General features: G+C 43.5%; 1 protein-coding gene across 2 annotated transcripts; it reads left to right on the top strand.

Annotated features, from left to right (window-relative positions):
- Positions 1–26324, top strand: asap2b (ArfGAP with SH3 domain, ankyrin repeat and PH domain 2b). 2 transcript variants are annotated; one of them, XM_084952643.1, is made up of 28 exons: positions 1–429; positions 8050–8122; positions 9319–9473; positions 9595–9669; positions 10429–10478; positions 10801–10930; positions 11557–11642; positions 11782–11857; positions 11969–12055; positions 12372–12475; positions 12716–12785; positions 14521–14608; positions 14696–14744; positions 14820–14986; positions 15874–16007; positions 16431–16525; positions 16599–16788; positions 17040–17125; positions 17197–17312; positions 17965–18032; positions 18126–18233; positions 18321–18555; positions 18652–18747; positions 21014–21290; positions 21365–21426; positions 25119–25183; positions 25306–25419; positions 25583–26324. In XM_084952643.1, exons 1-28 carry the CDS (start codon positions 304–306, stop codon positions 25655–25657), a joined length of 3057 nt encoding a protein of 1018 aa, XP_084808769.1. In that variant the 5' UTR covers positions 1–303; the 3' UTR covers positions 25658–26324. The 2 variants fall into 2 exon arrangements, with proteins under 2 accessions (XP_084808769.1, XP_084808768.1); XM_084952642.1 differs by having other exon boundaries at positions 25300–25419.
- The last annotated feature ends 1394 nt before the right edge of the window (positions 26325–27718 follow it).

Here is a 27718-nt window from a genome sequence, read left to right as displayed (position 1 = left end):
CCCTCAGTGTCCCCGCCCCTCTCCGTGCGCTTCCTGCTCAGGTGAAGCAGCTGAGGGTGTTGGAATGTGTCGGTGCTGTCGGTGATTCGTGCTGCGGGACAAACATGGAGGTCGGACCTCTCCTCTTCCTCCTATGACTATGAGCAGCGGCGCGTGCGGGAACAGCAGAGGATCTTGGCTGTGACGCTGCGGGCACTCTGAGGCGTCCAGGTGTGGCTGCTCCACCTGCGGCTGCGCGATCACTGCGGCAGTTTTGACGGGATTTTTGCGGCCCCGGTCAGTTTGCGTCTGCCGAAGCTCACCATGCCGGAGCTGATCAGCGTCACGGAGTTCATCGACGAGACCAATGAAGACTACAAAGCTCCAACCACCTCCAACTTCACTACCCGGATGGGCCACTGCAGGAACGCGGTGGGAGCTCTGGAGGAGGTGAGAAAACAAGGACACACACGGTTGGAAGTCGGGGATTATAAGAGTTTAATAAAGTGGTAAAAAGGCTTCCAATGAGCCTCTCTGTAAATACCCGGAAAGTCCGTTTTGTTCCTTTTTTCATGAACGTGGTTTGTTTTCCCGTGTGTGGGATTGAAGAGGGTTTTAGTCACAGCCTGTTTTCACTGTTTGTGAACCGATAGTGTGGATAAACGGTGATTTCTGCTGCTTTTCAAACTTTCCAAGCAACAGAGCATCAAACGAGTCTGTTTTATTCGAAAGAGGAACTGAGAGAAACACTTCCTTCTGTAGACATTTTGTAAGATTTAACAGCTTCTTTTTATTTTCTCTGTTTGCAACACGATGATGAAGCATATTTCTACAACTGAAGAGATGAGGAAGCAGCAGTTAAAGGTCAAAGGTTTCAGGTGGGGGAATAAGATGGGGCTGAAGGCTTTCCCCACAGGGATGCCCTGGGAAAAAACAAGGCCGTGGGCACAGACATGTGAAAGGCCCCAAACTGCCCTCAAGCTCAGGAGGAAGTCGTCACTGGCTGTTTTTAGTCGAATTTAGAGAAAATATTTTAAAGTAAATTAACGTGATGATTGTACTGTAAATTTAATAATAATATTCATGAAAGGTTAAGGTAGTATCAGCAAAGCCACTCTTCCACTATCACCAACTCGGCTCAACTCGATTCACCTAGACTGGATCGTTTCGGTTGTTTTCCATTACAGTGGAGCACCACCTCAGTGTGGGTGAGATTGTCATCAGTGAAGGACAGCGAGGAGATTGTGGACCTGGTGCTAAACTGAGGGTAAATGTCTGCAGCTTATCGTTGGACCATGTTGTTGGGTTTTGTGCAGCCATTCTTCCTCGTTGCTGATTTTCTTAAATGACGGGTTTGATTCTTGTGAACGAGTCGCTGTTATGACTTATCCAGTGACCTCACTCCCTGGCCAAGTGGCATGTAGTCTACTGATGTCACATTTTCAGCTCAACTCAGCTCACTTGAATCCCCGGCCAAGTATGTACTAAAAAAGTACCCGGCACTAGGTTCTACCACCTAACTGGAAACCCTATCAAGTTGAGTAGACACTAGTGGAAATTAAGCCATTTAATATGCCATTGTCACCATGGAAACGTGAGCGTTTCACCCATATTTGCGATCAAAAACAGACCTTCAATAGAAACATATTTATGAGCAGCACATGAATAAAAAGTCTGACAGCAACCCAGTTTTAAACAGAATTAATAACACAAGTAATGATGATGCTGGCGCAGTTTAACGTGGAAGGGAGTCTGTTTACACACTGCAAAGAGGCAGAGCCATTACTGAGTTGGTGAGCTCAGGTTGAGTGGTAGAAAACGTGTTTCCAGCATCCACAGCAGCTGTTCCTATGATCAACATTTTTTTTCCTGTGATCACCATTAAAACCTTTACTGGGAAACAGCGAGCGGGAGTCCTTCGTCAAAGCAGCTAACACATTTCAACATGAAGAAAAGCAAATTCTGCAGCTGCTCCACCCACTCCTGTTTGTGTTACATGGAGAAAGATCTGCATAAGCCTCCAGAAGTTGTATTAAAATTTGCAGATGAACTGTTAACTTAGTCTGGTACATGTTTAAATTATACAGCTAGCTGAAGGCTGACGTTCTATTTTACATGGAAGCGGTGTTACATGGTGTGTGTTATCTGGCTTCATGGATAGATAGAGTTGGGTGTCATTTGCATAGCAGTGAAAATGTATGCTATTCCCTCTGATAATACTGTCTAAGGGAAGCATGTATAATGTAAATAAAATTGGTCCTAGCACTGAACCCTGTGGAACTCCATGATTAATCTTAGCATGTGAAGAGGACTCTCAATTTCCATGAACAAATTGGAGTCTATTAGATGGATATGATACAAACCACTCCAGCGCAGTACCTGTAATACCTACAGCATGCTCTAATCGCTCTAATAGGATATTATGGTCGACAGTATCGAACGCTGCACTGAGGTCTAGCAGGACAAGCACAGAGATGAGTCCACTGTCAGAGGACATAAGAAGATCATTTGTAACCTTCACTAAAGCCGTTTCTGTGCTGTGATGAGCTCTGAAACCTGACTGAAACTCTTCAAATAAGCCATTCCTCTGCAGATGATCTGTTAGCTGTTTGACAACTACTCTTTCAAGAATGTTTGATATGAAAGGAAGGTTAGCGATTCGCCTATAATTAGCTAAGACCGCTAGGTCTAGAGATGGCCTTTTTAGTAAAGGTTTAACTACTGCCAGCTTGAAGGCCTGTGGTACATAGCCGATTAATGGAGGTGATTGACAAATATTGATTATGTTTGCTTACTAAAGGAGTTAGAAATGTGTCTTTAAACTCCTCTACATCAAACATCTTGGCCGAGCTCATTTAATTGTTTCACAAATCTGGCCGTGTCTTTGAAAGCTGACCTCAGAGCAGTAAAAGCTTAGGCGTTAGTGATCACACTTCGTGCATACTGGCCTGAGACTGTTAATGGGACAGAAAGCTGTTCAGTGAGGACGTTATTGTTGTTGTTTTAATACATATATATGCTCTTTTGTTTGGGTGGTCATGTTTTAGTTTTTTTCTCTCTTTGAGTCTTTGATATCACGTTATAGTTGCCAGCAAGTCTTTCAGGACAGGAGTCCATTGGTTATTCATGGCTTCCTGTCAATAATGAAGGCATTAAATATTTTTTTCACAGGTTTCCTTGTTGATGGATAAATAGAACAGTGTGTCAGAGAGGTTATTTATTAATTCTTAGCATAAAGAGTCAAATGCTCTGAAAAGAAGAGACAACCTGGATGTTTTTTAGGGAGGTGATCACGTGATTCAGGGATGGATTAAACAATCTCTTATTTCTCTTTGTGTGTTTTTGTGGGGACTTTTGTTTGGGTTCCTCTTTTTTTTTAATGGTTTCTAGTTTTTCAGATTCCTTCTGAGACTTTATTGGTTCTAAGGACAGTAAATATTTTTCCCCATCGTTGTAGAGGCCATCTGTTGTTGTTGGGGAGCTGTTGGATTACAGCTCAGAGCACAGAGTTGAACGCTGGTTCCTCTCAGCGTAAAGTGAAGAAATCTACGTCCTTGCAGCGAATGTTTTAAAAGCACAACTGAAAACCTGACGTGAGGTCTGTAGAAATCGCAGGTCTGCACATCATGTCCTCCTCCTCCTGTTGCATGCTGGGATGTTCCCACTCAGTAGACCCGAGGCGATGGTAGAGCCTCACTCCTCTGATCGAGTCCCGACATGATTCGCCTCACCTTGGTCCTCCTGCTGTCTCCGATCTTTGCTTTCCTCTCAGTTAAATCCCTCCATTCTCTCCTCTCTCCTTTGTCATTTTTCTTTGTCTCGTCCTCTTTCTCTCTCCTTTGGTCACTTTTAAAGCTCCTCTCTTCACGTTTGAAGCTCATCTCTGTTTCTGTTGTGTCTCAACTTGTCTGAAGTGATGTGAAAGGAATTAAAGTCTCCAATAAATCATCAGCTCGTCCCTCATCTTCAGACGGTAGAATAATTACAGTAAACACATGAAATCAGCATCAGTGTGCTGAACGGTAAAAACAGCAGATGAGTCCTTTACAGAGTCCCTGCTGGTCTGATCAGTGTTGTGCCCATTCAGGTTTCTTTATCTGCTTCATCTTCCACTCGTCACACTGATCTGCTCACCTACGTTCACTAATGTAAAATGAGTGTTGTTGCACGTGTTAAAAGCAGCTGAGCAGAGCTGGTGTGCAGAGGCTGCGAAACCGAGGAAACCCTAAAAACAGGAAGCGTCTCGGCTGCTTCTATTGTCAGAAAACTGCTGTGAAATGTTCTGTTTTCATGATCACCATTCTCCAAATCCACACTTTGGCTCGTGCCTCATCCTGTAGACCTGAGACCTCTGTTTGAATAAATATCACCACTACAGTGAGCTTTAGTGGCTCCACATCGTCGCCACTCGGTTACAGGAAAATTCATGATGATGATTACTTTTAGTCAATAACTGTAATCTCAATGATTTTACAGTCATTACATTAACAGTTTTACAGGCTGTTTCTTTGAACTTCAGTGTAAAAACCGTGAGGGTGGTGGGGACATGCGACGTCCTGCAGACAGTTTTAGACACACGTTGGTGGACGTTTCTGACCTCACAAGACAAAGCAGCGCCCCTGCTCGCCTGCAGCCTCCAAGTCAGGATGTCTGCAGGTGGAGGTGGGGCGAAAAGAAGTCAGGGCACCAATAACCTCACCTGCCTTCAGACACCTGCATGCATGCTGAGAGTGATGAAGGCCAACTACCAGTCAGTCAGTTGTGATTAGTCAATTGGGCATCTTCATCCATTAACATCCTCCTAGATGTTTGCCTGCAACCTCATAGTAGGTTCCAAAGTCCAAAGAGCTGCATGTTGGGATCACTGGTGATTCTAAGCTGACCATGGGTGTGACGTAGATAAGGGGGGAAAATGATGTACTTGATTTATAACACAGGGTAAAACCAGAGCTTTGTGCTGAAAATGAATTCAGTAAGGTAACAGGGGTAATTACCATTAATTATCATTAAATATGAATCCTCTGACGTCAGCCTGAAACAGTGTGAAGGGGCTGCTGGTAAACTTTGATCAGACAGTTTGACTGATGTATCAGCAGAGGAAGTGATCCCTCTTTATCTTTGCTGACCAGGTCAATGATCTATGTGGTGTACAGTCATACACTAAGTTACTATATTTAACCTTTATGACCTCTTTACCAGTGTTGGTCAAGTTACTTGAAAAAAGTAATCAGTAACTAATTACTGATTACTTCCCCAAAAAAGTAATCCTGTTACTTTACTGATTACTTATTTTCAAAAGTAATTAATTACTTAGTTACTTAGTTACTTTTTAAAAACACGATTTACAACCTGAATAGGTGATAAAGCGATAGATCTGTCAACCCAATTCTACTTTTTCTGCATAATCCATCATACAAAATGTAATCAAATGGAAAAGTCTCTTTTTTTAAACTTGTTTTATCCATTTTAATCTTTTAACTTTATGCATCAAGCAAAAATTAAATTATATGCACCATTCTCTGACTTGAAGAAATTAGTTTAACATTTAAACCTATTTTCTGCACATTCCAGCACATAAAATAAAATATTTTTTGTGTTTACACTCAGTCTTTCAAATAGATGCAAGTAAAACACAGCAGAAAGTAAATAAAATCAAAGACTAGCAGTCCTGTTGCTCTATTTTCACCTGTAAAGCAGGAGTGGGGTAGGCGGAGGTGTGCTCTGGTGCCGGTGTGGCGCAGCGGTCAGTGGAAGAATCAGCGAGTTTCTCTGTGAATTTCCCATTACGTCGTTGCGCACTCGGAGCTTGTTTAGGGTTTTTTTTCGGTGTAAAAATAAGTTCCCACGCACAACAGACGCTAATGTTTTTGTCACTTTTTATGGAATCAAACTCAAAGTAAGGTCAGTACTTCCACGCTTTAAACGCTGCATGCTCATACTCTCTCCCGCACTCGATATATGATCCATTGTTGATCTGCAGACAGCTGTTGTCACGAACGTCTCACTCGCTTACGTCACTGCCATGAGACATTCTCACAAAAAAATCACGGTTTTAGTAACGCAGTAATGCAGCGTTCCTACGGGAAAGTAAGGGTAATCTAATTACCGTTTTTGCAATAGTAATCCCTTACTTTACTCGTTACTTGAAAAAAGTAATCAGATTACAGTAACGCGTTACAAGTAACGCGTTACTGCCCATCTCTGCTCTTTACACCCTTGCAACACCCTTATTAGGGACATAATGAAAGCTCGTGGGTGGGCTGCTGTGACATGAGCCTGTGGGCGTTTGTACCAAGATTTCAACGCTGTCCTCAGAGACCTGCCCTGTGTGTTGTTTGTGTGTTTGCAGGCGTTTCATTGAGATTATTCCATCATTCATCCTGTAGGAGCGGTATTTTCTGAGTTTAACCCGTCCTGTAGCTCTTTTTCAGTGAGTGCTTTGGTGAATTTGCAGGTAAACTCTCACAAACCTCTCACAAGAAGACCATGAATATTTATCTAGGAGGCCCTGCCAGGACCTCAGTGCTGTGAGACCATCAATCATCCACCGTACTGAGTTGAGCTGTTTCTGAGTTCTTTGTATTTGTGCTCGATCTGTTGTTTGGTCTTTGGCTGAGCTGAATGAAGTCGCTGCTCTACACCTGAGCTCACCTGTCGTCTCGCTGTGTTTCTGTGCAGAGATTTGAAATCAGCTCTGGTGTTTGATGAGTGGCTCATCTTGAACCAGTTTTTGGTCAAAGAATAACCAAGTGCATGTTTCTCGCTCTGAGACATGGACCTGTGACTCAGAGCTGTAGACACTTAGGTGAACCCCACAGATGAGGTCGGCAGGAAAACACCTGAAGGTCATGTGACTGAACCTCTGTGGTCTCATCAGTCATGCAAACTATGGTAAAGGCTTAGATCGCATGGCCTCTTCAGTCTCCCTCCCACAGCCTCGGGTTAGACACAAGCAGACTTCATGTTCCTGACTAACATGAAGCTAATGCTGTAGCTCGTGTTACCACTCAAATGTTTAATTTAGGCTGCGTTTTAGCCTCAGGCTAATGAGGAGAGTTTCAGGAACTTGAAGACATTAGCTTTCAGATCAGCTCTCCTGCAGGCACGCCGGCTTTACAGAATATGAGCTCCCTTTGGGTACGTCAAACAGGTGAAAGAATTCCTTCTGAAGCCCTAACCAGATTCCTGTGAATACAGTGGGTGTGGCTACGTCAGGTTCTGTGTGTTCGCCAGAGCTGATCGTGCCAATCAATACAATACTGATGATTCCATCTGATGTCCTGCAGATCACAGACGCAGCGCTCTTATTTTAGGGACTAATGCATCAAACTGTACCGCGCAGATGAGGAGGGACACAGGAAACAGGAACAGCACAGAGAATCTGATCATTTTCAGAACATAAGATTCAGTTCATTACAGATTTATTAATATAGAACAATTCACATCTCAAAGTGCTTCGTAAGATAAAGACTCTAAAATAATAAATATAATACTATAATAATACCCCCTGTGAGGAAGCACTTGGTGACAGGGGGGAGGAAGAACTTTCTTTTAACAGAACCAGGCTTATGTTTGGGGGAGGCAAAAGTTGATGCAAGAGTAAAACCCAAAAAGAACTGACTAAACTTTATGAAATGCTGCCAGCATTCTGAAGCCTTGAGAAGGTCAGACTGAAGTAGCTGTGGCTGCTGGGTGCTGTCCCTCAGCAGGCTTCTTCGGATTATGTTGAACTGCAAGAATAAAAAGATCTGCTTCAAAGGTCTGAATGAAACAGTCTCTGTGAGTGAGAGGTATCTGCTTAAAAAAAAAAGCACCTTTAATAGCAGCACTGCTTTCATCAGTCTCTTATTAGATGTGTGATGTCTTGATAATAACTCTGCTTCGGGTAAAACATGCAGACTCTGCAGTCCATCCACGCACGTCAGCTCAGGGTATGAAGGGTGACAGTCTGAGATGAACACCAGCAGTGGTGAACGGTTCATACTGACTATAAACACACTTTTCCTTTAACTTTGACGTGTAAGCATTAGAGGCATGGCTCCTAATCTGCGTGCTGTTTCTCCTCCTCAGGCTCTCGACTTGGACCGGTCCGTTCTCTACAAGATCAAGAAGTCGGTGAAGGCCATCAACTCGTCTGGTCTGGGTGAGAGATGCAGTTTCATGTCAGTCTGACCCAAAATAACAACGCTTGTCACCACAGTCTCACTTTGACTGTCACTTCCTGTTTGTGGTAGCACACTGCGCTCAGATACAAACTACCAAAATAAAAGCAGTTTTTTATTCAGGTCAGTGCGGGTGGGGTGGGTTCGTCAGCAGCCGCGTGCTGCTGGTGGGTCTCTGCTCGGGCCGGTGGAGTCTCACCTCCAAACATTCCTTTCATGCTTCCCCGTGTCCCGGCATGCTGAGGGATACGCCCACATCCACACTACAGTGCAAACAGAGGAAAGGCCGAGTCCTTCACACACACTCAGCAAACACACAAGATCTGAACGTTATTCAGCACTTCTGCAAAAACTGACAGGAAATGCATCATTCAGTAGTTTCCCAGACAGAAGGCACTGCATGACCAGAAGTATGTGGACAGCAGAGAGGATCTGAAATATTTAGCTTCTCTCTGTAACCTGCAGGTTTATGTTGGAGGTAAATCTCCACGTATATACCAAAGATTCAGAGCGGCTCGGTGCCTCAGCTCGAGGGGAACAGCCCATTTTCTCTGCACAGACATGTCCAACTGAAGCCCGATAAACACTTTTAAATCATCAGAATTATTTAAAGCTGAAAAATTATACAAAAAACTGTAAAAAATCAAGATTTCGTTTCTCTCGTTTTATTTTTTTACTTTAAATTTTTCGTATCAAAAGGGATTAAATTAAATTAACTAGAAATGTTTTTAGAAAAATCTTTTGTTACAATATAAAATTCATTTAAATTAATTGAAATATAATTTCAATAAATTTAAATTTATTTTAATACATTTACATTTATTATTTGTTTAAAATATTTAAAATAAATATTTATGTTTTAATTGTTTAGATTTGTTTATTTTAATTTGAGTTGAGTATTTTATTTCTGTTCATTTATATATCTCCAGTTTTTCTCAATATTTAGTATCAGATTTTTATTTATTCTCTTTGTCTTCTCTTATATTTATTGTTTTTTATTACTTTTTATTTTATTACTTTTTTTATTCACACGTGTTCATTGTCCTTGTTTTTTCCACATGGTGGAGTGGATGGTTTTTGTTTTCACACAGAGTTTAATCATTTTTGTTTTTGGAGTTAAATGAAAGATGATCCGAGCTGCAGTCCGCATTTATTTAAAGTGTTTTCTGTGTCGTAGCTCACGTGGAAAATGAGGAGCAGTACGTTCAGTCCATGCACAAGTTCGGGGAAAACTACCTGACCCGGGGTGACAGGGATGACGGCGATGTCGGCTCTGCCTTCATCAAGTTTGTCGTTTTCACCAGAGAGCTGACAGCGCTTTTCAAGAACCTGGTGAGGAACCAAAGTCAGCCTCAGAGAGTGAAACATCAGACATTTTATTGTGAAAAGTGTCAAATGTAGAAAGTGTGGTGTTTTTGCGCATTTGTGCTGTGACACGACTTCCTGTTTGCAGCTGCAGAACATGAACAACATCATCACATTCCCTCTGGACAGTCTGCTGAAAGGAGACCTGAAAGGAGTGAAAGGGGTTGGTGTCACTTTCTTCTTCCTGCTGAAACAAACCCGCAGACACTCGCTCAGTTACACTTCACTTCCTGTTACTGTGGCTAAAAATGAATCATTTTTGGTTAGATGACATGTTGACTGTGTATTTACAATAATTACATCAGAACTGTAATCATTTTAAACACACAGCTTCAGATTTAACAAATAAAATCACGCTGGGGTCCCACATTAATGTCTAAATATCTTTGTACCACAGCAACAAACCAGCCACTGTAAAATCCTCAGTTTCCTGTCAGATGAAAAAACAAAAGCAGGAAATCGAAATAAAAGATCATTTTTTGTTTTTCCTGATTTATTAAATATTATTTTTCCTGCTTTATGCTCAGTTTGAATAATTAAAAAAAACCTGTGCTTCTTGAATTATAAAATGTAGGCATGTTAGGTAAGGTGGCCCTGAGGTGCCAAATACAACATTTAATTTCTGCAAAACACCCAACAGTTTTTCTTGTAGTTGTGCGATGAGCATGACTTCCTGTTTGTAATGGTGGTGTCGTCCTGCAGGCTGTGGCTCGTGGCATAAAGACCAAATGGCTGAATTTAAAACACCTCTGTTGTGACACGGTCACCATTCTGCTTGTTTTTCTAATCTAACGCACATGTTATCGTCTAGAAATATTTCCAGAGTGACTCAGAGGTTAGAGTCCTGTGTGTGTGTGCGTGTGTGTGTGCGCGCGCGTTTATGAATGAATCACTGACTGTGTGACGTCTATTTTTCCTGCAGGATCTGAAGAAGCCGTTCGATAAGGCCTGGAAGGATTACGAGACCAAACTGTAAGAAGGGCTCATTATCAGCTGCTCTCACTGAAATGTTAAATCACGGAGACGAGAACACGTTAACCAGCTGACTCATTCAGCATTTAAATGAGGATGTTTGAATAAAGTTATCTTTATTGTTTCTGTCTCCACAGACTGATACATGTTGTTTTTTCCTTTTTCTCAAAAAAAGAAGAAAAGATAAAATATGATGATTGAAATCATGGCGTTTCTTGGCTTCTGTATTTTAGCATCTTTCTATTTTTTTCTTCTCCTCAGTTTGTTGTTTTGATCACATTTGTTTGTGTTGAGATTTTAACATGACCTTTGACCTCTGCAGAGCGAAGATTGAGAAAGAGAAGAAAGAGAACGCCAAGATGCATGGCATGATTCGGACGGAGTTTAGCGGAGGAGAAATCGCAGAGGAGATGGAGAAGGAGAGACGAATGTTCCAGCTGCAGATGTGCGAGGTGAGGTCAGAGGTCACACAGGTGACCTGAATGCTAAAACAATCATCTCTATCCTCTGTGGTCAGACCGAGAGCAGCGTTTGTTTTACTGCCTCGACCAGTCAGCGCAGATTTTATATGACGTGGAAGATTTGGTGGACAGAGGTCTGTGACGGATTCTGTTCAGAAGTTTTCCGGTTTCATGGTTTTCAGGGTTTGTAGCTTTTTTGGCTTCATCAGGCGTTGATCTTCAGCTCAGTCTGTGTTTCTCATGGTTTTTGGTTGGTCATGAGTAGAGAAGGAGTGGAGGGTGAGTTCTTTGGATATGCTGGTAAAGAGGTGACAGAAAAAAGCAGTGAAAACAAGCTTCCTCTGAAGGCTGTCCAGGCTCGCTGTTAGAGACCCGATGAGGATCAGCTCAGAGTAAAGCCAGCCGAGATGGTTCTGACCAGGATGCCTAAACAAGATGAGGTTTAAAGGCCAGGAGGAGACCCCGGGCAGACCCAGGAAATGCAGAGATGATCTCTCAGCAGTTTGGGAATGCCTCAGTGTCCTCCTAGAAGAGCTGGAGGAGGACAAGGAAGGACTGGTCATGCAGTAACGGTTATTTTCTTCAGTTTTTCTTGATTCTTTGGCTTTTCTCTGCAGTACCTGCTCAAAGTGAACGAGATCAAAGTGAAGAAAGGAGTAGACTTCCTCCAGAACCTCATCAAGTTTTACCATGCTCAGTGCAAGTATGTCCAAACGTGACCAACAGGTCCATGTATGAGTAAGGTGTTAAAGAAAAGATAATAAAGTGAGAATATTAAAACATTAATTTTGTTATTGATTCACTTTTTTCTTGGAGGTTCTCAGACGGGTTTTTTTCTTCAGTTTTTTCCAGGATGGACTGAAAGCTGTGGAGACTCTGAAACCAGCCGTAGAGAAACTGTCCACAGACCTGACAGCGGTGAGGACGCTTGTGTTCCCTGCAGGAGCATTAAAGCTCACAGCTCACTTACCGATCGCTCTGTGCGAACACAACAATGGGCTTAAAGTTAGAGTTTCTCTTCCTCTGCAGATCAAACAGACTCAGGACGGCGAGAGGAAGCAGCTGGCTCAGCTCCGAGACACCCTGAAGGCGGCACTGCAGTCCGATCAGAAAGAGGTAAAAAACATCAAACATGGTGTAACATCCATTTGACTGATGGCACAGACCGAAAACATGAACACAGTTAAAGTGCAGGATAAACACCTTGTGCAAACATGGTCTGAACAGATGTCATGAGTCTGATGGTGAGCATAACCAGGTGAGCTCTGACAGGCTCACCTGTTACTGGAAAATGTCAAGTTGATGAAGTTGATTAACAAAGCTGTCCATCAAACAGAGGCTGCTCTGAGCTCTGAACTCTGTGTAGGGTCATAGTTCTCACGTCTTTCTGTCATAAGAGCTGCTTCACATAAAGTGTCTAATTTATTGACAGGACGCCCAGGCCAAACAGAACGCAGGTTACAGCCTCCATCAGTTGCAGGGTGACAAAGCCCACGGCAACGAGCGCTCTGGTTTCCTCTACAAGAAAAGTGAAGGGTGAGTGAACGCAGTGTCCCAGAATGCCACATGAACGTGACTGACATGCACATGCAGTTCCTGTGACGTCCAGCAGAGGCAGCATTTAGTCAGTCTACAGAGACTCAATGTTAAATGTAACATATTTACAGATTTAACATGTTTTCCTCCTTCTGCACACGTGTGTTAGTGGTAGCTGCCTCAGTTACGACTCCACTCTATGACCTTTCACACTAAAAGCTTTGTCTCTCTCCTTGTCAGACTGAGGAAGGTGTGGCAGAAGAGAAAGTGCTCGGTGAAGAACGGCTTCCTGACCATCTGTCACGGGACGGTAAGGTCCTCTTCTCCCATTGGTCCATGACAAGCACCCGCCCTCCAGCCTGCACTACATGTCCAGTCAGAAATCTCCTCATGAGTTTATCGTCTACATCAGGGGTAGACAACTCCAGGCCTCGAGTGCCGGTGTCCTGCAGGTTTTAGATGTGTCCTTGATCCAACACAGCTGATTCAAATTGCTAAATGACCTCCTCAACATCCCGTGAAGTTCTCCAGAGGGCTGGTAATGAACTAGTCATTTGATTCAGGTGTGTTGACCCGGGGTGATATCTAAAACCTGCAGGAACCGGCACTCGAGGCCTGGAGTTGCCTACTCCTGGTCTACATTAAGTGGGGTTAAATAGTACATTATCTATTTATTTAGTTTTTTAGTTTTTTTTCTGCCTTCTGTTTTTTATTTTGAAGTTTGAGGAGTCAAATGGCCAATCAGGACTGAGCTAGCAGAAGAGAAAGAGCAGAAGGAAAATGATTAAAAGAAAAGGGTGGGAAAAGGATTTGTTTGATTTGAAATCCGAGGGCTGCTGGAGGGAAAGTTTCTAATTCTTCTTAACTGTTTCTCTCTAACTTTTAGCCTTTTGTTTCTCCTTGAGCTTGCTGAAAAGCAAATTCAAAGAAAAACAAACCTCATATCTACAGATTCACAGTAACACATATCTTCAGTTCTATTTAAGGTAAATTTCAAGATTAGACTCATGTTTCTGAGAACCGGGTTTCCAAGGTAACCTACACCTTCTTGATAGCTGTCGGTACATCCTTGGGTACATCCCTCCTTCAGAGTAATGTTCCGTCATGGAAACGTTCTGTCAGAGTGACGTTCCTTCATGAAAGCATTCCTTCAGAGACATGTTTCTTCAGCGTAACATGTCCAGGATTACGCCAACCCTTCACAGCTGGTAGAAACTGGTAGAAACCTTCCACATTTACCACTCAGACTCAAATGAAGGCAGGTACTGCAGACAGAGTCCTCGCAGTGCTCCATCTGAGGTCAGCTCACCCGTCTTAGGGTCCAATGTGCACTTATTCCCACTCCTTTCTGAGAATAGGTGAAGCGATATTGGAGGGTATTTCTAGTTTAGTATTTCTTTTTTCTTTTCTTTTCCTAAATTGCATTTTGTTTACATGATCAAAATGAATTGAACACAAAGAAACAAACGTTGCGCATGATGATCAGCTCCAGCTCTGAAACCTGACACTTGCCTCATAAAACCTCATAAAACTTTAGTCTACCAGACTTAAAACGGGTCCATGGGCCCATAGTGGGTATGTATGGGTGAACTGTGGGGCCCGCATGGTACGCCCATTCAGGGAGGCAGGAGATAGTAGTGGAGGAAAGGAAAACCCTGTGGTTCATCAATAGTTTTAGGACATTTCCTTATGAATGAGACGTTTTGTGGCATGAAAAGCCAGAGGATCAAAAGTCATGAGGCTTCAGTAAACCGTAGAAAATGAGATTACAGAAAGTCACTGAGGTTAATCATCTCAGAACTTTAAATGATATGTGCAGATGTTTTGCAAGATGAGGGAAGGTTTTGAGTTGTGCAGCTTAAAGTACTTACAGGTTCTCGTTGTGGGCTGAACCTAACTGGGATCCAACTATTGTCCATGTTATGGTATATAACAGTACAGACTCTGTGACAGTTTCAGGATCTTTTCTCTGTAACGCTGAATGTTTGATATCTGAGTGAGGTTCAGTCAGAGCTGAGGTCTCACCTCCTCTCGTTGTCTTGCAGCCAAACAAACCTCCAGCCAAGCTCAACCTGCTCACCTGCCAGGTGAAGAGGAACCCCGATGAGAAGAAAAGCTTCGACCTGTTCTCCCGTATGCTGCAGACTTCCTGCTCACATGTTCCCCTGTATATATGTGTGTAAAGTCTAAACTCTCTCGTGCCCCCCCCCCCCCCCACAGATGACCGGACCTACCACTTCCAGGCCGAGGATGAGGCCGAGTGTCAGATGTAAGTACGAGCCGGCATGGCCTGAGCTGCCGGGCTTCGCGCTACTGCGAGCGCTTATGGTTTGGTGTTTTTCAGCTGGGTGTCAGTGCTGCAGAACAGCAAGGAGGAGGCGCTGAACAAGGCGTTCAAAGGAGACCAGGACGAGGGTGAGAACAACATCGTCCAGGAGCTGACCAAGTCCATCGTGGGAGAGGTGAAGAAGAGGACTGGAAACAACAGCTGCTGCGACTGTGGAGCTGCAGGTCAGAATTATTCAGAAGTCTCTCTCAAACAAACACCACTCATGAAAGGAAACAAAATTCAAAGATTAAACACGGAAGTCCAGGCACTCACGGTCTGGTCAAAAAAGTAGTGACGCTTGAATGAGTCTTTCACCTTTCCATCTGGTTTGAGGGTCTGGACTTGGATGCGTTTGTTTCAGAGGATGCTGATTAGATTCACGGTGGTGGCCTTGACAGTCTTATTTTTATTTTAAGGCTTCCTGCACATGCTCAGAGCAAAACCCAGTGACAGCTTAGTTCTGCCGGCGTTCTAACCCCACTGACCTCTGCAGGACTGCTTGTGGAAAGCTCTGGGCCTTCAGGCAGTTTTTTTCCTTTGCGGTTGTTTTGTGTGGGGTTTTTTTTTTTTTTTGGCATTGAAGTTATTTTATGCAACTTTTTTAGTTGGTCTGTTGCTCTAAACCTAGCTGATATTCTTGTAGATGATGGTTTTACTGAACTGCACTGTGAACACTTGATGTGGAACTTCATAGCACTTCTATTTCCTGTTATGGTTTACAGAAGTGAGAACACGTTAGTGTCATGAGAGAGAGCGCATCAACAGTCTCTCTAATAACACCACAAAACACGTTTTCATCTGTTTATCTCAGCACGTCCAAAGATTAGATTAATAAAATACAGTTTTTTTTATTAATTATATATTCAACATTCACTATATTGCCAAAAGTATTCACTCAGCTTCCTCACGGACCTGAAGTCCAAACACATTTCTTCTTTTCTTTTCCAGGTTTGTCTGTCAGCAGATTGTTAATTCATCTCGTTCACTTTGTTTCTTTAGTCATGAAATTACATTTTGAGGATGTGAAGGCACCGCTTGTTGTTTCTGTGCCCCCACCCACCCTCTACAGATCCCTCCTGGCTGTCCACGAACCTCGGGGTGCTGATCTGTATTGAGTGCTCAGGGATCCACAGAGAAATGGGGGTCCACTACTCCAGGATCCAGAGTCTGGACCTGGACGTCCTGGGAACCTCTGAGCTGCTGGTGAGTCCACTTCACTGTCCCGACAGAAGGTCAGAGCATTCTGTTTGTCAGTTTGCGGTGACTCATTTCATCATGACTTTAATCTGTTAAATAAAATTAAAATATTTGCAGGAAAAAGCCAAAAAAGCAAAGCAAAAAACCCCTCAGATTTTTACCATCCTGCAAGACTGTCTCCTGATTCGTTTAAAACTGTTTCTTTGAAATCTCTTAACCTCATTATATTCACCTGTGTGAAGACGTGAATGGAAGGGACATTCTGAATGTTTGCAAACCTTTTCTGGAATAATCAGGAAACCAGAACCCTTGCCGAGCATGTCAGTCGTGTTCAGCTGTGAAGAATCAGGAATGTGATCACGTGTCTAATCTTAGGAGCTACAGCCAGAACCGAACCAGAGTTGATGTTGGGCTTTTGTTGCCTTTTAGTTGGCAAATAATGTGGGAAACGCCAGCTTCAATGAGATCATGGAGGCAGACCTGTCAGCGCAGGAAGTGACCAAACCAACTCCGACCAGCGACATGTAGGTGACGGCACCAGGAGGTGAGTCTGAGCTGTAGTAGGATGTCGTAGTGACTCGTCCGTCTGGTTTGCAGGCAGATGAGGAAGGACTACATCACAGCGAAGTACACCGAGAAACGCTTCGCCCGGCGGAAGTGCACCGACGCCGCGTCCAGGCTGCGGGCTCTCTACGAGGCCGTCAGGAACCGAGACATTCTGTCGCTCATCCAGGTCTACGCTGAGGGGGTGGACCTGATGGATGCCATCCCACAGCCCAACGAACATGTATGACCTCCTCATCTCTAACACGAGTTCGACGGACTGACTCATGCGTCTCTCTGTTGTGTCTTTGTGCTCATTTTGTGTCTGTTTTTTCCTCCTTTGATCTCAAATCTTTGGTTTTTCAACAGAAGCTTTTACTCTTAAGCTCGGCTTTGTGTGTCCATTCAGTAACACGTAGACACAGCTCTGTGCCTCAGGTGTCCGTTGTTGCTCTGCAGACTGACTGTGTGTGTGTGTGTGTGTGTGTGTGTCAGGAACCCGGGGAGACGGTGCTCCACCTGGCGGTCCGAATGGGCGACAGAAACTCGCTCCACATTGTCGACTTCCTCGGACAAAACAGGTGTGACTGTTCAATTAAATACCTGTTCTCCAGGTGCGTGTATGTGTGTCGTGACCGGGTCTGTGTTTCAGCGGTAACCTGGACAAGCAGACGACCAGAGGAAACACGGCGCTGCATTACTGCTGCCTAACCAACAACAGCGAGTGCCTGAAACTGCTGCTGAGGGGGAAAGCTTCAGTGTCCATCAGTAAGAACACACACACTTGCACATATATCAGAGCGTGCTGAACGCTGACGGTGAGTGACAAGTGCTCATATCATTCATATGAGCATTACACACTCAAATGTTGGTTTTTATGATCTTTTACCGTACCACTGGTCTGAAATCTGTACAAACTTGAGGTTTTAAGATGTATTTATGCAGTGTGTGATTGTTCTAAACTTTATGACATCGTTGTAAAGTCGTTGGATGTCATTTTAGAAAAAAAAAAAAGAAAAAGTGTGTGGTACAGCTCTTTTCATGCCCTTTATATGATATATCACTCGATAAGGTTTCTTGAAGTGTTTTTCAAGATGAACTTTGACATGGATGCTAATGATGAAGGTCAAGTTCAAATAACCAGCCAACCTGGCTCTAGTTTATTGTTGTGAGGTTTAAAGGAAAAAAAGCAAGTTTCACAGCTGGTGTGACCCTCATCTGGGGCCGTTATTGTTTCTACCATCACATAAAATTTAAATGATGTCTTGAGAACAAACAGAGCTGAGTACTTTGTCTTTTCAGGGGGAGAAAAACCTGCAGTAACACAAAGAAAAGTGCAGATCTGATCATTTTTCCCTTTTGGAAACAATGTGCTGACATAATTCACCAAAAGTCTGAATGACTGAATTTGTGTCCACAGCTAACGATGCAGGAGAAACACCGCTGGACATTGCCAAACGTATGCGACACAAAGAGTGCGAAGAACTGGTGAGAATCCAAACACTTCCAGGCTGTTCAAAGTAAAGCAGTTCCTGTGCTGTCGAGTGTCTGTACCAATAAAGTTTGATTGATGTGTTCCAGCTGACTCAGGCTCAGACCGGAAAGTTTAACGTCCATGTTCACGTCGAGTATGAGTGGCGTCTGCAAAACGAAGACCTGGATGAGAGCGATGACGAGATGGAGGACAAGGTAGGCTGCTTTTCTGACATCCTGCATTAAACTTTGTGTTGGCTTTAAGTGACCGTGTACTTCCTGTGTTTTCTGTGGGTCCTGCAGCCCATCCCACAGCGGCGGGAGGAGCGCCCGGTCAGCTGCTTTGTGCCTGGAAGTGGACCCGTGCAGCCCAACCTGGCGGCGCTGGCGTGGGACATTGCCTCTCTGGCATTGGACAAGCAGCGGCCTGCGATCCCCAGCACCATTATTAGCAACGAGACTTACGGCACCATGCTGAATGTGAACCTGCCGCCCCCCGGCCCAACGCCCCCGCTTCCTCCCCGAGGACCCAGCAGAGGTCAGAGGGCGCCTGGGCTGAGATCAGCTCTGCCGTTCAGACCCTGTGAAGCTGTGAGGAAATAAAACTGATCTGATTCTGTCTTGTCACAATCAGGTACCAATAAAGGCCCCTCCGTGGAATCAGTAGGCAGACAGCGGTCGTCCTCTGACCCCCCCAACCCTCAAACGCCGGAGAGGAACTCCAAGTACGGTGGGTGGACTTCCTGTCAGATCCACAGTGGAGGGTCTCGTTTGTGATGTTTTTCTTTGCGTCCGTCATCTTTATTTGGCTTTTGTTGCTTTATTTTCACGAAAAGAGCAGACGGTTCTGTCCTCTTTCTGAGGTATGGACCGGCTGTATGAGGCTTTCAATTCAATTCAAGTTCAGTTCAATTTAATCCAGTTCAGTTCAATTCAATTAATTTAAATTCAGTTCAATTCAATTTTAATTATACAGCGCCAAATCAAAACAACAGTCGCCTCAAGGCGCTTTATATTGTAGGGTAGACCCTAGATACATACGGAGAATACCCAACAATCATATGACCCCCTATGAGCAAGCACTTCTAGACAGTGGAAAGGAAAAAAAATCTCTTTTAACAGGAAGTAAGCTCTGGCAGAACCAGGCTAGGGACAGGCGGCCATCTGCTGCGACTGGTTGGGGTGAGAGAAGGAAGACAAGATAAAAGACATGCTGTGAAAGAGAGCCAGAGATTGATAACAATTATGATTCATATGATTCATTCATGATTTATTCATGATGCAGAGAGGTCTATTAACACAGCGGTCCCCAACCCCCGGGCCTCGGACCGGTACCAGTCCGTGAGTCGTTTGGTACCGGGCCGCGAGAGTTGAGGCTCAGGTGTGAAATGTATAGTTTTCAGGTTTTTATCGGTTTTCAGCGTTATTTTGTTATCGTTTTTATCTTTAACTCTGTTTTCCTGGGTCTTTTCACGTGTGTTATGAATAAATCCGCAACACCTTAAAGGCCGGTCTGTGAAAATATTGTCGGGCATAAACCGGTCCGTGGTGCAAAAAAGGTTGGGGACCTCTGTATTAACACATAGTGAGGGAAGAAGAAGAAACACTCAGTGCATCATGGGAATCCCCCAGCAGCCTACACCTATTGCAGCATAACTAATGCTGGGCATACACTGTGCGATTTTTGGCCCATTTTGAGGCGATTTTTTTCAGTCGTGCGACCATTTTGGTGATCGGCCCGAGTTTCACCTTCATCGTGTGTCATGCGTCCTATAGTATTGTGACAAAGTGGCTAGGACTGAATTCATTTACCATTTGTCACATGCATATATTGTTATTTTGTGTTCTGTTATCTTATAGAACACAAAATAAGCACATGTAACCTTGGCTCTACATACTATCCCGGGTCTGTTTGTGGTAGCATTGGTTATATTCATTTCATCTGTGCAAATGTTCTTAAAGCTAAGAACAATCTTTCATTTGTTTATATAGTTTGGTTATACTTACCATTGTGTGTTCCTTTGAGCAGGTCCTATGTGTAAAACAGGTATGTGGGAAGGGCCGCCCCAGTACTTCCTGCTTTTATAGGTTATGATGTCATTGATTATGTCAATTGGGTGTAACCAAATGTTTCTTTTGTGTAAAATTGTTTATTTCATTTAAAATAACCTCATGAGTCAGATTAAGTGAAGAGATTGACTTTTCAAACTGTTTAATTGGGTGAATGAGTGGAAAAATGATTTTTTTTCCTGTTTCTGATGGTGGTTGTGTGTGTGTCTGTGTGAGTGAAAGACAGAGAGCGAGAGACAGATTTTGTTTTATAACCTTCATGTTAGGGATGCACAGTGTGAGCACTGAGGTCGCATCAGAGCATCAGGCCGCATAGTGTGAGACCCTGCATGGTGACCTACAAACTTCTAACCCCTGCAAGTCAATTGTACAGTTTGAGCAGAAGCTGATTAACGCGACTAAAAAAATCGCACAGTGTATGCCCAGCTTAAGGGAGGATTCAGGGCCACCTGATCCAGCCCTAACTATATGCTTTAGCAAAAAGGAACGTTTGAAGCCTAATCTTAAAAGTAGAGATGGTGTCTGTCTCCTGAATCCAAACTGGAAGCTGGTTCTACAGAAGAGGGGCCTGAAAATGGAAGAATCTGCATCCCATCTACTTTCAAATACTCTAGGAACAAGAAGTAAGCATGCACTGCAAGAGCAAAGTGCTCTAATGGGGTGATATGGTACTACAAGGTCATTAAGATAAGATGGGATCTGATTATTTAAGACCTTGTATATGAGCTGGATTTTGAATTCTGTTCTGGATTTAACAGGGAGTCAGTGAAGTGAAGCCAATATAGGAGAAATATTCTCTCTCTTTCTGTTCCCTGTCAGTACTCTTGCTGCAGCATTTTGGATTGCTTTCAGGCTCTGACTGTGGAGGTGTGCCTGGAGCCACTGCTCAGGGCTTTCTTGACTCTTGTTCTGTCCTCTTCTCCCAGTGCTCTCACTGGTTCCTCCTCCTCCTCCTCCTCCTCCTCCTCCTCCTCCTGGGCCCAGCAGGAGAACCGGCATGTTGGATACCAAAGCCGCCACAGCCAAGACTGCCCCCCTCCCTCCTCTGCCTCCCCTGCCGACAGGACTACCTACAGCACCTCCAGTCCCGCCACCGCCCTGCATCCCACCTCCATCACCACCCCAGCATAAAGTTCCTCTCCTCCCACCCAGCCACCATCACAGAGGACATCCAGGATCCAAAGCCCCTGTCTCTCCTCACGCGTACGTACTGGTCTGATTGAGCTGGGTCTGCTGGGAGGAAGCACACCAGTTTAATGTTGTTCTTATGATTACAGAGCAGCGAGGGTTCCTCCTCCTCCTCAGAGACCTGCAGGCACGATTCCGTTGGAAAAACAAGGTACACGCACACACACACACACTCACACATGCACACACACACTCAGATATCCACAATCAGTAACGTGAAAATATTTGAATTTCACTCAAGCTGCAGCACCGCCTTCTTGGATGTTAGTACAGTAACTCACAGCAGCATATTATTGGTCGTAAGATGTCATTTAAAAATGCTCTAAAAGGCTCCAGCAGCACAAACATGGTGCAGACATCCAGTTCAGGTGAAGCTAGCAGACAGCTAGCAGCTACAGGCACCTGTGTCAAACTTTAAGCCTGAATATGATGTAAGCAGGTGCGTTATAAAAACATAACTGCTGTTAAAAGGCTGAAACTTTTGTGCTTTGACAAAGGACCGTTAATAGAGCTCTGTGGAGCACCATGACCTGCAAGAACACACTCACATGATCTCTGATGTCACTCATTCAAGGAAAGCTGTGATTATGGTGTAAAATACATCAGTGAAATACCCCCGTCATGGTTTAATGAGGTCAGGTGCTCATTAAACCCCAACACTGGATGTTTCTCTGTGTGAAACTTAAGGGTATCTTTGCAGTTTCGTGCCATGTCAGATATTCTGGTGATTTACTGCAGTGGTTCCCACCCCTTGGGTCTGTGAGTGGTTTGGTACCAGGCCATGAGAGTTGAGGCTCGAGTGTGAAATTCGTGGTTTTCAGGGTTTTTAGCGTTTTTTAGCTTTAACTCTGTTTCCCTGGGTCTTTTCCCATGTGATAAGATAAGATAACATAAGATAACATAACCTTTATTAGTCCCACACATGGGAAATTTGTTTTGTTACAGCAGAAAGTGGATAGTGCAAAGTTACATAGAAAAACACTGGAATAGGATAAGAATAAGATACTGTACACAAGTGTACACAATAGAATAAAATAAAATACAAATGCAATATACATCTGACAGCAGTGTGGAGGAAAGACCTGCGAAATCGCTCTGTTCTACACTGTGGGTGCCGCAACCTGCCACTGAAGGAGCTGCTCAGTGCTGTCAGAGTCTCCTGCATGGGGTGAGAGATGTTGTCCAGCACGGATGACAGCTTAGCCACCATTCTCCTGTCACTCACCACCTCCACTGGGTCCAGAGGGCATCCTAGAACAGAGCTGGCCCTCCGGATCAGCCTGTTCAGTCTCTTCCTGTCACCAGCAGAGATGCTGCCACCCCAGCAGACCACACCGTAAAAGATGGCTGAGGCCACCACAGAGTCATAGAAGGTCTTCAGGAATGGGCCCTTCACTCCAAAAGACCTGACTCTCCGCAGCAGGTACAGCCTGCTCTGCCCTTTTCTGTAGAGGGTGTCTGAATTATGAGTCCAGTCCAGTTTATTGTTCAGATGAACACCAAGGTACCTGTAGCTGTCCACAGTCTCAATGTCCATGCCTCGAATGTTTAGTGGTTGCAGTGGAGGATGTTTGTGCCTGCTGAAGTCTACCACCAGCTCCTTGGTTTTACTAGTGTTCATCTGGAGGTAGTTCTGCTGGACCCAGTCCACAAAGTCGTGGGTCAGTTCTCTGTACTCCCTGTCGTCCCCATCACTGTGACCAACTATTGCCAAGTCGTCAGAGAACTTCTGAAGGAAGCACTGGGTGGAGTTGTGGGAGAAGTTGTTTTGTTGAAGCTGGTTCTCCTGTAGCTGAACTTCCCTTTCCTTATCAGTCCTCTCAGCTCTCTCTGCAAGGCCCTCCTCTTCTGCTCGAGGACGGCTTTCATTTCTGGGGTAATCCAAGGTTTGTTGTTGGAGAAACAGCGCACAGTCCTGCTGGGTGCAACATTATCCACACAGAAGTTGATATAGTCCGTAATGCATGTCACAAATCTGTCAATGTCCTCTCTGTGGTCGTCACAGATCACCTCCCACACAGTAGACTCAAAACAGTCCTTAAGAGCCTCCTCGCTCTCCTCTGACCATCTCTGCACTGTTCGGGCGGCTGGTAGCTTCCTGCACAATAAGGGCTCATACACAGGTTGTGATCAGATCTGCCCAGGGGAGGGAGAGGTGATGAACTGTATGCCTCTTCTGCATTGGTGTACAGTAAGTCCAGTGTTTTATTGTCTCTGGTTGGGCGTGTCACATACTGGGTGAAGGTGGACAGTGTGGAGTTCAGTGAGACATGATTAAAGTCCCCTGATATTAGGAGAAGTGATTGCGTTTGCAGTCTGCTGACTACAGAGTGGAGAGAGTCACTGGCTGCATCCGCGTTGGCCGAGGGGGGGGACATGCGCTGTTATCGTGATAACATGCGAGATTTCCCGGGGGAGCTAGTACGGACGCATGCTAACGGCTAGAGGAATTTCAATACACAGCGGTATATTCACAGTTTAAACCAGATATTTACATACACTTTATGGAAAACACAAGAACATTTTTTACTGTACAACATCAATTTAGAGTAAACTTGTTTTGTTTTGGATAAATAAATTTTGAAAGATCTTTTGAATTAGTTAAATGTCAGAATAAAGAGAGACAGAGCTGTCTATTTATTATCACTTTCATCAAATTTAGGAGTACATATACAGTGAGTTTATTGTTAATTAATAAGAAAACTCCAGACGATTCCATTCTGAGCTGAAGAAGCTTCTGATAGGTTAGTAGAGTCCATGTGAGTAATTTGGTGACACACCTGTGGATGCATATAAGGCAAAACACATAGCCTGTTTCTTTGACATGGGAAAATCAAGAGATATCAACCAAAACACCAGGAAAAAAATTGTGGAGCTCCATAAGTGTGGCTCAGTTTTGAATACAATTTGGTGCCATTTTTAATTAAGAAATACAGATAGTTTCTCTCTTTACTCTTAAAGCTAACAAATATGTTTTTTATATTTATCAATCTAAAAAAATAAACATTTAGTCTGATTTGTTACAATTAAAAAAGTGTTTGTGTATTTATCTGAAGAGTGTGTAAATATCTGGTTTCCACTGTATATTTGATGATGTTGATGTTTGGCGTGATTGTCAGCACAAAGAGGGAGAGAGAGGGAGAGAGAGCAGGTGAGACAGACGTGTTAGTCAAATGGTTGTTTACCAAAAGTATCACCGTATCATAGGTACTCATGTATCTCGTACCTAGTATTTCTTTTTTTTTTTTTTTTTTGTTATTTTTCAAATTCTATATTTATTAAGTTATGCAGGCTTGTTTGCACAACAAGGCTAAATAATTATATAAACTTTTCTGAATCTAAATAGTGTACTTTGGTAGAATTAAAAAATAAGTGTAGTGCAGGTCTATGATGATTTTTAGTGCTACTATCATCTAGTTCGGATTCTGTCTTGGTTAAGTCCTAAGTAGTCCTGATTTTGAACTGTTGTAGTCCTGTTTTAATTCCGGATCAGTTCTGGGTCTGGTTGAATTGGGGTTTAGTCCTCTTGTCTTGATGCAGCCCTGATTTTGTTCTGCCTTGCTGCTTAATTAAAAAACTAGTTTAAGGTGTCCTGCATATGTGATATATATTTTTCCCTATATGAAGTCATTCTTTTTTTTTTTTTAACAAAACTCAAAACAGAGCCTATTAATCTTTCAGTCATTTCTAGCCCCCCCCCCCAATCCCACATGCATACTACCCTTTAGGGCTAAGCCTCGGGTGTATCAAATGTCTGCCTCCGCCTCTGGTTCAAACAAAGGTAAAGTTACAGAAGAGAAACTTTTTTCTGAAGTCTGTGGGGGGTTTATCTCTCTTTGGCAGGTCGTCCGATCGTATCCCCCCATAGTCCGTCTCCTCCACCCCGCAAACCCAGAACTACATTTTCTGTAAGTCCTCAAACACACCACCTCATTTATTTCTGCACACAGACACAGTCGTCATCACAAGTCCAGCATGTAACACAGCTTTACTGCTAAATGTGTGTGTGTGTGTGTGTGTGTAGAAGCAGAGGCCTCAGAGGGTGAGGGCCATCTACAACTGTGCAGCGGACAGTCCAGACGAGCTGACGTTCAGCGAGGGAGAGCTGATCGTGGTGGACGGCGAGGAGGACAGCGAGTGGTGGGTGAGTGAGAAACGCCTCCAGCACAGGAAACGCATCATCAGCACAACTTCATTCACTTCACAACATTTATTACAGCATGTGTGTGCGTTTAGATGAAAACCCACCTGAAGAACAATCCTGACCCGTTGTCCAGGTTGTGATTTAACCACCGTCTGCGTTTCAGATCGGTCACATCGAAAGCGATCCGACCAGGCGGGGAGTGTTTCCTCGCACCTTTGTTCACTTCCTGTCGGAGTGATTCGTGCCTCCAACTGTGGTCAGACTGAGGGCACATCTGGATCCTCCTGTGGACCTGAGAGGAGAGTCCGACACCCAAAGAGATCTGATGGGGGTCTCGATCTTCACTCATGCTCTTCCTCAAAATCTGTCGGCCTGAGTTTGAAATGTTCTAAAAGCTATGCAGCGGACACAAAAAGAGCAGACCAGACCAAAAGTATGTGAACAGTGTTCTTCAGTGATACATTTACACACAGCAGAGCTACGTTAGTACAGCGCCTCCACAGACAGAGAGCAGGAACTACAGCTGAACACAGTTACAGTAAAATCCTTCACTGCCTTAAAAAAACGCAACGAAACGACAGCTTTGTTTTTTTCTGCTTCCTGTTACAAAACCAGCTTCATTTATAGAAATAATCTGTTTACTATGAAAGGACTTCATCTTCACTCTGTCAGGATAACCTCACCGGCACAGCGTCCACATACTTTTGGCGGATGTGATGTACATTTCTGTGGTTCTGCTGCTGGGATCCAGCTGTGTTACATCAGGAACATTCAGCTTGTTTGTAAAAGCTTCAGGATGAAATGATTTTTATTATTTTAAGATCAAACATGTAATCTGAGCAGAAAATCTGAGTGTCCTTTAAATTTTAATGTATTTTCGACTTATTAAAATCATCATAAGTGTACCTGTGAGAGTCTGTCCTGTTTTTCTTTCCCAGCACTCACTTTTTCACTCTCATTTATTTCCCACAAGTTTTGTCAGTGGCACAGATTTGTTTAGACGCTTCACTGCTTCAGTTTTTATTTAGATTATTTATTTTACATGTTTCTGTGATTCAGTGAAGAGCAGTCTGAAGCATTTCATAAGTTGGAAGACAAATAATTGGCAAAAAAAATCAAATGTAAAGAAATGGTCAAACCAAACTCTGTGTGCCATGATGAAACTCAAGGCTGCGATCACTTAAAATATTTCAGTTTACTCTCATATGAGTGTTACCTAAAACAATGACATATGTTCAGTTTTATGTGAGCGGAGCCTTTTCATTTTCTACAAACTTGGAAAATCATCAGTTTGGACTTTCAGACCAGCTGGAATTACAGATAATCAGGTAGACATACCTGTGTACTAACAGGACATCGCTAATTACACCGACCATCTTAACCACACCACACTGTGGTCAGAGCAGGAATTACAGCCATACGGAACAGAACAACTACTGATGATCTGTGAAGGATCTAGAGCTGAAGCTCATCAGAAACATAGTCTGTAGTCAAAGAAAGCACTCCTGTTCTGAGATGGACCTGTAAAGCTCTTTGTCAGCGCTGACACGTGAAATAGACTAATAACTGGGAGATGATGAATCGATACACAAGAGAAAACTGACAAGGACACACAGGATGAACAAACTGTGAAAACAAAACGGCATAAAAAACCCCAAAAAGGCATTTCCAGGGGAACAAATAGGTTTTGAAATCAACAAAAACAGAAAACATGTCAAAATAAAAAGCTGGTGTAAAACACCAAACCAAGCTGAGGAAAGAACAACGTGGTTCTATAAACAGAAAGTGGTTCACACAAAAATACTCAAGTTCAGTCTAAACGTTTCCTTTAGTGCATAAAAGAGTTTCTCACTTCGAGACCTGAAAGCAGCTTCAGAGCGGAGGACTTTACTAAGAGCCGAGTTTAACACAAACAGCTTTTCGCTGTGAGCTGTTCAGTGTCCGTGTTCTCCTACATCACTCTTTCTAAACTTCTCAACTCTGTTAAAGTTACTGCATCACTCTATTTATACAAACTCGAATTATCCTGGGTCTTTTCAAATTAATAGTCCTATAGAGTCTCGCTGGTCAAAATAACTTTCTTGACAGAGCTTTTATTGTGAAACATTTTTAAGAACTTGTATAAAACTCAAACTGTTTCCACCTTTTATTAGAAAACGATCAATAATATTCATGCCATATCTGTGGCTCTGATGTTCATCCTGATTATTCTAGAAGAAAATCAGTGGGGGGGGGGAGCATCAGCGAGCAGAGCAGGATGCATTTTGTCAATGTTTTTATGTAAACCATTTGTTTTTAT

The sequence above is a fragment of the Perissodus microlepis genome, chromosome 15 (genome assembly GCF_051167445.1).
Source record: "Perissodus microlepis isolate ML-2025 ecotype Zambia chromosome 15, ASM5116744v1, whole genome shotgun sequence".
NCBI classification, from domain to species: Eukaryota; Metazoa; Chordata; class Actinopteri; order Cichliformes; family Cichlidae; genus Perissodus; species Perissodus microlepis.
The sequence above is the reverse complement of the archived record's forward strand: the minus strand, read 5'-3'. Positions and strand labels throughout refer to the sequence as shown.

Bases quoted from the DNA above. Each gene is read 5' to 3' on its own strand.
- asap2b (XM_084952642.1), top strand. From the start codon at position 304: ATGCCGGAGCTGATCAGCGTCACGGAGTTCATCGACGAGACCAATGAA. The intron at 430-8,049 runs GTGAGAAAACAA...TCTCCTCCTCAG, and splicing joins CGGTGGGAGCTCTGGAGGAG to GCTCTCGACTTGGACCGGTC. The intron at 14,609-14,695 runs GTATGCTGCAGA...CCCCCCCCACAG, and splicing joins AAGCTTCGACCTGTTCTCCC to ATGACCGGACCTACCACTTC.